The sequence below is a fragment of the Diadema setosum genome, chromosome 17 (genome assembly GCF_964275005.1).
Source record: "Diadema setosum chromosome 17, eeDiaSeto1, whole genome shotgun sequence".
Classification (NCBI taxonomy): Eukaryota; Metazoa; Echinodermata; class Echinoidea; order Diadematoida; family Diadematidae; genus Diadema; species Diadema setosum.
The window spans coordinates 2,305,392-2,317,087 of record NC_092701.1 but is presented as its reverse complement, the minus strand read 5'-3'; the positions used below and the strand labels follow the sequence as shown (position 1 = coordinate 2,317,087).

General features: G+C 40.9%; 1 protein-coding gene across 1 annotated transcript; it reads right to left on the bottom strand.

Moving 5' to 3' along the window:
* Positions 1 to 1,106: 1,106 nt before the first annotated feature.
* Positions 1,107 to 10,016, bottom strand: LOC140240830 (uncharacterized). The gene is made up of 3 exons (XM_072320600.1): positions 9,597 to 10,016; positions 3,411 to 3,513; positions 1,107 to 2,073 (listed from the first exon to the last, which is right to left on the bottom strand). The coding sequence occupies exons 1-3, from the start codon at positions 9,657 to 9,659 to the stop codon at positions 1,904 to 1,906; spliced, it is 336 nt and encodes a 111-aa protein (XP_072176701.1). The 5' UTR covers positions 9,660 to 10,016; the 3' UTR covers positions 1,107 to 1,903.
* Positions 10,017 to 11,696: the final 1,680 nt, after the last annotated feature.

Sequence of the window (11,696 nt, the reverse complement as noted above, 5' to 3'; positions counted from 1 at the left end):
TCTTCGATCAACTCGTCATGTTGAGGAGAATGACTGTAACATTAAATGCACACAGCTTGAGGGTTTGTTTTATTGAAGCTATGGGATCATCTTGCCATTGCCTACCATTGCTTGTTTTGTAAAACTATCCCGTGGTAAAAGCTTCTTCATGACTACAATGCAAAACCATTCCTATGTTAACTTTGTGAGTGTTCATGACTTGGTATAAAGAGCTTATTCATATCAATGCAGTCATAGTAATTAAAAGATTATGTTACAAACTGTAACAGCCCTGCACCATGATTCAACACTATCCACATGGCCATTTGGTATGTACTGTAGGAGACATTCTTTTTTGTTTTCATCACAAGGACTCATTTCTCAACACTCAATTAAAGAATCTTACAGAGCATAAAAGCTGTATGATACTCAATATCAACTCAAATATATATGGGTCAATCTGCATATCCTACACTGTACTGTCTAAATAGCGAAACTGGCTTCCACTGCTACCATATACAAACACATTTCTCTTGGAAAGGGATTACACCCACATGTATTTCTCATTCCGTAATATACACTCTGTAGTCTGACCATGCATTCAAGGGTCCATGGTCTGACACATCCCAATGTTCAAAATATAATACTGGGGAAATACTGCAGTATTAGGACAACTTAGGAAGTTGTTGACACTTAGTTTGTTATTCTTTTGGAATCAAACACAGTATGTTATTGTAGGCATGGATGAGATCTGTGTAAAGAAAAAAAAGCTGAACAACTTCACTGATTAGATGAAACTCACTAATCCTGACTTTCAAACTGAAAGCTTGACTTGCTTCCCAGTTTATATCATTCTCATAAAAGCTAGTTCACATTTGACTTTCCTACCCAAAGTTATGCCTGGAAAATGACATTCGTTGAGGAAATTCAGTGACACTTGACCTACAAATTTTATTAACATTTCATCTCGTCATCTATCCATCTATTTCCATCCTTCATACCATATCAATACAACTGGAAATTCCCTGCTGGATTACAAGGGAATTCATCATTTTTATGCCTCCGCCACAAAATGTCGCCAGAGGCATTATCATTATTATTATTATTTATTTATTTATTTATTTTTTTTTTTTGGGGGGGGGGGGGGAGGGAGGTGGGGGAGGGAGGCAAAGTTTTACATTTCACCCATAACAATCCACACTTGTGTATGATTTCATCATCCTGTTTTAACTTGGGGATAGAAAATGATACACGTAAGTTTCATGAAAGTTCTCCATTTTGACCTTCAAGGACTACAATTGTATGTCCAAAATCTAATCAGCACTTTCTGTGCTTCACAAAATATTTTGAAAAAGTTTTTTTTTTCTCTGCTCATTTCTTAATTTATAGGTTAAACAAGTACCAGGACATACAGACAAATGGACTAACAGACATACAGATTATCCCCAAAACATAATCCCTTCATCAACTTTGTGGGTATAGAAAGAAATTGCACCATCAAAGGGATGTGTTACAGAGAGTATTCAGTAAATAACAACACTTAATTAAATACCTCTCAGTATGAAACACATCAGTACTAATAAATACCGAGACGAAAAAGCTGTTACAATACACATACAATACTGAGCTAGTTCTGCTCTTTATTCTATTGAAGCATCATGGAGGAATCGGTCACAAAAGGAGCTAAAAACAGCAAAATACAAACTGAAGAAGCTACAATCACCTGTATCCTTTCTTTGCTTCAGTGTTTTCTGAACATTTTTAGTGAATAGTGTGACATCTGACTTCATCTGCACCAAAACACATTGAACAGAATCATTGTCACTTGGTAATGAAACTTTCACAACAGACACTTTTCCTTTTTGTTGTTGTTGTTGTTGTTGTTTAGATGTATTTCTGTGTAGGTCAATGTCCATTAATCACTTCAGTCACTTCCATCGGCAGTATGTGGCTGGCCATCACAGCATTGCCCTTTGTGCTTCTGGTAGTTGCCTTTCTGTTGTCGCCGACACAGCTTACAGTCGTCATCAGACTCGCCTTCACTGCTGGATGAGCTCTCTCCAAACATCCGTTTCTTTTCATATATACAGCAACCTGTTTGAAATCAAGAGAACATCATGAGAGCAAATCAGCTGTACCTGTATTGTATATCAGCAAAAAGATGGGTATGAAATTTGCTAAGACATGTCTGCATAGCAATCATGCATATTTGAGGACAAAAGTCTATTAGTTTTGCAATCTCTCTTCCTAACTTCAAATTAAATTCCCTAATGATTCCCCCTTTCAAGTGGGGCTATGACAAGCCATTAAAAAACAAACAAACAAACAAACAAACAAACAAAGCTATGCTTGATTTTCATTGAACAATGTACATACATGTACATGTACATACTGTACACAACACAGCTTTGGCTGTACAGAAACTTTGAATGAAGAAGAAAGCAATACTTTTTCAAGAGTGGGCCACTACAGAAAAATGCACTATTAAAATCACAGCGACTGCATACAGCAATTGTAATTCTAATGAAAATCAAAACATTGCAAACCTGTCTTTATTCACAAAGCCCCTATCACATCATCAGAAATCAAATGAACTTAAATCCAGGATCCTTGATGAAATAATTTCAGTCTTTATCCTTAAATCTATAAATTAAAATTAAATCTATAAAACATATTCCCTCTAAAATGTTTAAATGGAATACATGTATAAAATAAAACCTTGGCTGAATAGTTCTGTGCTACAAAGATTGCCAGCAATCACAAGTAAATAATCTTTGCTTCTCGATAAACTCTTTATGTGCCATCTTTGCATGCCTGAATCAGTCAACGGCGTGCCAACTTTCTATATATTCTGCTATTAAAAAGACATTCACCTGCCCAAACCGATCGATAAATCGCCAAATGCTACAGTACAGAGAACGCGTTCCTCACGGTTCCATTCCTGTCACTTGTAACTTGAATTTTATGTGGTGATTAACTAAGCAGTAGCTCCTACTGGATTTGCGAGTCAATTTTCAGTTTCTGTCACTATTTTGTGTGCAAAAGTCATACCTCTACAGCTGTACAGTAATGTAGCTACTGGTCATGAGAAAGAAAAGAAATAATAGATTTTATCATACACTTTACATGTACATTAAAGCAAAGCTTGGCATTTTCTCTACAACTACAACTTTCCTCAGTACATGCCCAGGGTAACAAAAATCTGCAAGAATTACATGTGTTTGACATCTATAAAGAATGTTTTCCAAAAGCATGCCTACATTGTACATTGCTGTCTCAGAATAACGTTTCACACAGGGTGTTTACACCATGGCACATAAAGAGTTAACATTTTGTCTGGGCTGCAAGTACCAGTTCAGTGAAATTTTAAAATCTTATACTGGAATATTGCTCCCCCTCCCTTGTCGCTGAACATTCCTAGGCATACTTACACTTTGATTTCTTCTTGCCCATGTGTTCATTGTCGACCACCCCAGTTTTCCAGTTGACCTTTTTCTTATTCTTTGGCTTGCGAAGCTTCAGAGTAACTGTCGGCTGTATAATAGTTGACGAATGTAAAGACAGATAAAGATTGCAGCAGGAATAAACATTATTGGATAAAATGCACACATCCAAACAAATTTTTCATCGCATCAAGAGTTCACACTTTTCACTTCTAGAATAATGAAAGAGCAAATAACCATGTGGTATATGTACATCTTTAGGAAAGCCTGGGCATAAAATATAAGTTCCACGTTGGGGGAATTTATTAGATATTAGAATTTAGAATATACATTGTATCTGACCAGTTTGTCAAGGGTACTATGCCAGGCATTCACAAATGAAGGAAATGGAATGCCCAACAAGAGGTAAAGGAGATGGTATCTCAATTGTATCTCAATTGAGACAGAGCTAGAAATGATGGGACCTGTGCAGACAAGCAGAGTTACCAGCGAGTAACAAAACAAGGTAGGAGAAGACGTCTGACTAGATCATGTGTAAGGAAGAGAAAAAAGTATGGCGAAAGCAGTGGGGCTTGTGCAGCAGGGAGCATGGTGTTGATGGAAGTGTGTGGAACCACAGTTCTTGTTGTGGAACGACATCTGGAGAATGGAATCAGGCTAACTCCTGTTGTGAGTCATGTACGATGTTCTTCCCTCTTCCATACAACTTGAAGAATCTGGGAAAAACGGAGAGTGAGAAATGCCATAGGTGTGGGAAGAAGGGTTCACTTCAACAATTTGTTTCAATTGCCAGGTCTATTTGGAAGAAGGCTTGGATACTTGGAGGCACAAGGAGGGCTCGAGTGACAGTGCTGTGTGATGGCCTGTAGATTGCCATGGTAAGGACAAAGCAATGTTGAAACAAAACCAACAAATTCTCAAATCATGATCCCCTTCATGAAGGTTGGAGTTCAATCTGGGCCAGACAAGAAAACAAGGCCAAAACAAGCAGACTCCTTGGTCAGGCAAGGGAATGGAAGATGAATGTGCACAGAATTTACATTGTAACACAAAGTATACTATCTAGAGCAAATAACCTTCCTCAGTGAGATTCTGATTAGCAGCATGCACCCATATTTGGTAGCTTGGTCAAAGAAGGCAAGGTTGGTTTCACATGAACTGACCATTCCACAGTCCTGAAGAGAACACTGTATGGCCCATGAATACAACACAAATATGTCAAAGTACATTGTACATTGTATGCTGGACTTGAGACAAAAAGTAGTGAAAGTGGATGGAAAGTGGCATAGTATCCAGTTGAGGTTGGATGCATAGAATATACACGTGCCACCCAATCACTCCTCTACTTTTTCTCAACGTTGAGAATGCCAAGCACATAGAAGAGGAAGCTGGTTGGGGACCTGATGGAGACAAGTCACCAGTACAATTAGGCCAATGTAGGTGTGGCAGCCCTGCATTAAGCAAACCTGCTGGCGCCCATGTTTTGGTGGGTTGCTGCAAATCAGTTGATTGAAACTCAAGTTTTTTTCAAAAAGCGCGGGTAGAATTTTTTTGGTGCACTTTTCATCATGGAGAGTGAACATGTGTATTACAAACAATCACTGTACAAACTTGCCATATACAGTTGTAATGTCAGGTGAGATGGATGCTGATGATACACTTGTAAGTAAACAGGGGGCCTCATAAGCATCTCACCCTGAGGGCCTTATGAGCATAGCCGGGATACTCGTGAGGATCAGGAGGGACCCATATGAGCAGGAGCCCCTCTCACAAGCAGATTTCCCAGACTGAGATAAATACAGTATAGTAAACTCATCAACCACCTATTTTTAGATCAACCACCTTCGCGCAAATGGCTTCCTTGCCTATAAATAATCACCACAGAAGCGACGACGCTGGAGCGAGCGCTTCGTTAAATGTATCAAACTTGCGAATCTGTTTGTCAGTTTGATATTGCTTGACAGGGCATTCCAATCCTTCGGCAATTCTGAGCGGTGGTTTAGAAATCCAGCCCATTCTTTTGTGAACAGTTGGTGAAAGGAGTTGGCGGCAAGACTTCCCTATGTACCCCCTGCTATGCGTTTCATGTATAAATTAAGTAACATGAATAAGTTTAGACCCAGACTTAGAAAGGCAACAGTGATGAACTGAGCTGATACTGATAGCTCGAGCTAAATAGACATGATTCTTAATAACCGTCTAAACTGTCTAACTTTAATTTTAGTACTTACAACCTTGTATGGCAGAGTCTAACTTAAATTTACTCTGGACATTTACATTAATACACGGCTCTTCAACTGCACTTGCCAACTCGGAAAGACTTCCATTTATATGCATATGTGACCGTGCACCTCAAAACGAACATAAAGTCGCACACACTGATTTTGCGTGAGGACTGAAAATAAGTGAAATGGGTCAACCTAGCCGAACTTGACTTTTTCATATTTTCTGAAAGAGCGGGTCTTCTTTTACATTATGCTAAAGTTTGGTATCATAAAACGGGCAGGAAAATGTATTTCTTTAGCAGTTTATCTCGAACATTTTTGGTAGAACAGTGTGATTAGGTGTGTCTTTAGAATCCCTTTTTCATTTCTGAAAAACCTTGTCCATACTCTTCACTTTCAACTCTAATAACTTATGAAAGGATAGTGCTACTGCTTTGAAAGTTGGCATTAATTATGGACAGAATGTGTTAATGAGGCATGCTTAATTTCAGTTCAATCTGATAATCTCTTCATTGTTGTTACTCCGGTGGTTTACTTCCTGTTTTTTGTCCCATTCATCGCACAGCCAGCACGGTTTGGTAAAGATTAAGCGCTTGAATAGACACTGTACTTCAGAGCCTCTTCTCATTTCACACTTTTCCTGAGTTTGTGCTTTCTTCCCAATATTTAGATAGGTTAGGAGAGTCCATTTGATTTGAGTTATATATCATTTTAAAGCTTAAAGTCTGCTCTTTCAGAATATGGTCTTAACTAAAAATTCATGTCTGGCGACTTTGTGTTTGTTTTGAGGTGCAGAGTCACATATACACAATTTGTAGGCCCTACCCCCCACTATTATTTACACAGACGACATTGTACATTGTGTGAGCATGGACCTGTAGGTCCATGGTGTGAGCTTCCTCTGAAGTCTGCATTTCCCTAGGACACCGAGATCAATGTTAGGGCCTACCCTAAAACTCTATTCCCTAACCCTAATCCTAAAGGCTAAACTGAGTGAACTCTAATCCTATTAAATCCCAAAGCCACCTAGGCTAGTAAACTTATTCATGTAAAACTTACTTAATTTAAAACTTAGTGTAAGTTTACATAAAGCATATAGCGGGGGGGGGGGGGGGGGGGGGGTATGGAAGTATTCACATAACAACAGCACAGTGACAGAGACAAAGTGTCACAGATACCCGGGGGTTGATATACACTTGCTGTATCATCAGATTTGTCTTGGAATGCACACGTCGACAGAACATGTGCTAAATCCAACAGAGTTGTAGGATTTCTATTAGAGGCGAAACCTTCATGATTGCAACAATACTGATAGAATCAAAGATAGACATATAAGACTCTTGTAAGACCATTATTAGATTACTGTTCAACAGTCTGGGACCCCCCACACTCAGACTCTGATAGACCCCGTTACAGTGCGGGGCTGGGCCGAGCCGCGGCCGAGCCGCGGCCAAGCCCAGCCTCAATTGCGAGGCCGAGCCCCGCAAGTTTGTCCGTTTACACTGCCGGGCTCGGCTGCGCTTTTAATTCAAACCTTTCAATATTTTGTCGTAGTGGCGCTATGCTTGTAAACAAACGCAATTTGGTATAGTCTGGTTTTCAGACCCTTTGCCAACTGAATTCTGTGGCGACGAAGTCGAAGTTCGGGCAAAGGCCTTTGCTGAAGGAAAATCCTTTGCAGGACAAAACCACCTTAAACTATACTAGTTTTTGACGTTAAGGGGGTCAATATCCTGAACAGCGAAATAGTACGGGCAGCGGGTTTGGAAGCCAGACTAAAATTGGCAGCGCATTTGGCCCAGTTTGCGTTTACACTGAGAAAAAGCAGGGCTCGGCCGCGGCCGAGCCGCGGCCGAGACCACCTCCAGAGCGAGGCCAAATGCTCGGCCAATTTTGGCCCCGCATTTGGCCTTTTGCGCGTTTACACCGAAATGAAGGCAGGCTCGGCCATGCCTCGCACTGTAAACAGGGTCTTGGACAGGTTGGAAGCAGTGCAGAACAGAGTAGCGCGTTTTGTTAGAGGTGACTACTCTAGACACAGCAGTGTACATTTTGTACATGTAACAAACATGAAGCATGAGCTGGGCTGGGAGCTGCTGAAACATCGACGCAGAGCTGCAGAGTAGGCCGCATTACCACATTCCGCGAAGCGCTTGCGGGTCGCCTATCCATCCCAATTCGAAAAGCCCTGCATCCCGTCCGAAGGGTTCTCCAGAAATCATCAACTGTACAAGCTCATCCAATCGCCACGAACAAAAACTGCTATACACTGTAAATACTCGTTTATCCCTAGCCCGACCAGACTCGCAGACGCTGTTAGTACGCTGTGCGAATACAGCTACGTACAGCGACTGGGCTTTGTTAGTTTATCCCAAGATTAGTCAAGAACAATCACAGACTGGGACTCACTCCCATCAACAACAGTCTCCGACATCACAAACAAGGACTCCTTTAAAGCAGCAACCTGGGCTACAATTATACATCCAGGTCCACAGGAGCAAAGCAACTAGATCTAGACCCCATACTTCTCTCTCCGCGCAATTTAACACCAGCGCACCCCCTGTGCCGTTGGCCCTTGACAAAAAGATCCGTCTATCTGGAGGAGTCTTTTTTTTTTTTTTGACGTTATCGCTCTCCTCCGTACTAAGCCTGTCAAGTCAGGGGTGTTGTGAACAGTATAAGTTCGGGAAACCCACTCACAAGGGGGGCCCCTCCTTATAAGTAACCCGTCCCCCTTATAAGTAACCCCGTCCCCCTTATAAGTAACCCGCGGGGCACCCCTTATAAGGAGTCTCCACGCTTTTTGCAATGCAACACGAAAATGAAAGGACTGCGGCAATTCACTTGATTATGTCCATAAAGCTTCACAAGTTTCCTAGTTACTCACGAAATTTGAGCAAAATCGGTTCGAGGCATCATATCTAAAATCATGGATTTAAATGCGATGTCAAACGACCCATGCGAATGCTGAAATGCGAGCGATTACTGGCGTGAGTGTCACAGCTCCCGCATTCAGCAAGTTGTTCAGCGCAGCTGAGCTGAACAACTTGCTGAATGTGGGAGCTGTTGGAAATTTCAAGCTTCATCGGCGAAACTTGCAAGTTTCAACTTAAAATTTTTGTTTAGGGACGACTTCAACTGGACAACCCTATGGGAACATATCCTTTTGTATATGGCATACCAATTGCAAAGGTAGGTGGTTGACTATTTCGTGAATACTTTTGTTATTTTTCCTTCATTTAAAGACACCTGAATGAACGAAAGTCTCCGTACTCAGTCGCCACGTCTGCACTCAAGCATTGCCGTGCCGCCGCGCCTGGCGACACTCACGCCAGTAATTGCTCGCATTTCAGCATTCGCATGGGTCGTTTGACATCACATTTAAATCCATGATTTTAGATATGATGCCTCGAACCGATTTTGCTCAAATTTCGTAACTAGGAAACTTGTGAAGCTTTATGGACATAATCAAGCGAATTGCCGCAGTCCTTTCATTTTCGCGTTGCATTGCAAAAAAGCGTGGAGACTCCTTATAAGGGGTGCCCCGGGGGTTACTTATAAGGGGGACGGGGTTACTTATAAGGGGGACGGGTTACTTATAAGGAGGGGCCCCCCTTGTGAGTGGGTTTCCCGAACTGGTATACTGTAAAAGTGGATATTTTCGCGCGACTAATTTTTCGCGCTAGGGCGGGTCAGAAGAGTTTCGCGTGTTTTTAATTCCGCGGAATCAAGACATCACGCACAGGAACGTATGGCAAGCAAAAATATTCGCGTGTTTTTATTTTCGCGCTAGTTTCTGGTTGCGCGAAATGCGCGAAAATTTCAACACCGCGAAAATTTCCACTTTTAGTTTACAGTACACGAAGAAGTCTTGCCTAGCTATATATAATCTTACGACATCGGAATAGTTATATCGGAAGTTTCAAGTGGAACTAGTTTACATACTTACTGAAGCTCTGGTTTCTTCTGTTACAGTTCTTGTTGATGTTGGTATGGTATGTGTACTCGTCATTGTGTTGCTTCCGTCCGGCCCGGCTAACCCCAGAGCGCCCCGTTGTACACAGTTTACGCTGCGCTTCGCGTTCGGGCTGGTTGTAGTAACCGTCCGGCCGGCTTCCCTGCTGTGGCTGAGGCGAGCTGTGTGGCCTGTGCTTCGCTCGTTTGTGGTCGCCGAAAAATGTTCTCGAATACTCACGTCAGCTGAGCCGCGGGGCCATGTCCATTAAAATTTATCTTGAAGTGATATTCTACAACACAAAAACACAGTGACTTTTGACTGGAAAGACTGTCAATGACAATGCCCGCCACAAAAAGCACGTAGATTTAGATTTTGTTCTCGGAATTCTCGTGGGCAGTCGACGTCAGTCCACCTCTCGGCTGGTACGTACACATAAAACGGAGTGCTTAGTACGTGCAATGTGTTGTTGTACTTGTGTGACGTGTGTGAAAGGCGTAACGGTGGGCCACGCACGGGTGTACGTAGCTAGCTGCACATTGATACGGCACCAACGGCACTGGCAGCAAGATCCAGCACTGCAAGCTAGCAACAAAGTGAGCCCTCTCTCGACAAATATGCAACATGCTGCCCCCATACTACATGTACTGTATGTATTTTTCAGAATTCTGAAGTAACGTGATAAATTCAATTCAATTCATTTCACTTCACATTAATTCAATTCAATTCAATTCAATTCGATTCGATTCAATTCAATTCAATTCAATTCAATTCAATTCATTTCAATTCAATTCAATTTCATTTTAGTTTGATATTACATTTTTACAACTCAATTTAGCATGAACCCCTTGTGAACGATGTAATGTTCATTGCTTTGTACATTTTTTATTATTTCATTCAAATTGAAGCAGGTGTATGTATCACATGAAAATATGTAGGCCTATTTGTGTTAAAACATGTTAAACAAAGTCCCCAAATAACGGGTGCTGTTCGTTATTCCGAAGATTCGCTATTCCAAAGGGTCGTTTTTCCGAAGGGTCGTTAATCCGAAACACGCAATTCCCTATACCTAGGGGTTCGTTAATCCGAAAATGAAAAAGGGTTCGTTCATGGACCGAAAATTTGTGGCGTATTCCGAAGGTTCGTTATTCCGAAGATTGGTTAATCCGAAAATGAAATTCGGAACAATGAACCTTCGGAATAACGAATATTAGGAATAAAGAGCCTTCGGAATAACGAGCAGTAACCAAAATAACATAATACACTGTACTCTTGTGTACATGCATGAGTTAAAAAATATTGTACAATATATTGCAGAATAAAGGGCTGAGATGAGAAATCAAAACAAGAGGGTGGTGGAGATCAGAAGGGGAAAAAAAAACAAAGGGAGTTGTGACATAGGGTATCTGATATTGAAGGGATTGTACTGTATTTACTTTTCGTTGAGACTTAACTTCAGGTTTCTAACATTTTTTTTTTTTTTTTGTGAGAAAATGAGAAAGAGGATAATTATATTGTTATATGAGGAATTCAATGTTTATCGTTGATGAAAACTGGTTTTGAAATGGCTGAGATATCCAAAAGAGAGCGATCCTAATAAAAGGTGGGTCCCACCTTTTATTACTATAGCACTTGTTTTACTATGTTTTTGGATGTCTCAGCCATTCCAAAAACCGATTTTCACCCCCCCCAAATAAAAACCCCTTTGAATTCCTCTTAGAATGGTATGCTCTGCATTATTTCATAAGTGGTTTGTTGGTATCTCGCAAAAAGTTAAAGCCCAATCCTCATCTCCATCAATACTAGACCATTCCTGTAAAAGGAGGACCATGCAAGTATAGGCACTATTGAGTTGCCACACATTTGACTATTATACAGCAGTAATAAAAGATATTAAATGCACGCACTTGGTCATTGATTAAAGGTCATATCATCAATCAACATAAGATGAAAGGATGTATGATATAAAATGAAAAATTGCGTGTATATCCATGCATGTGCCTGAAGCGGGTCTCTCTTTCAACCTTTTATCAAGTAAGATCATAATCTTTAAAATATTTCACTCATAGCGTGCACCACCACATCGTTGAATTT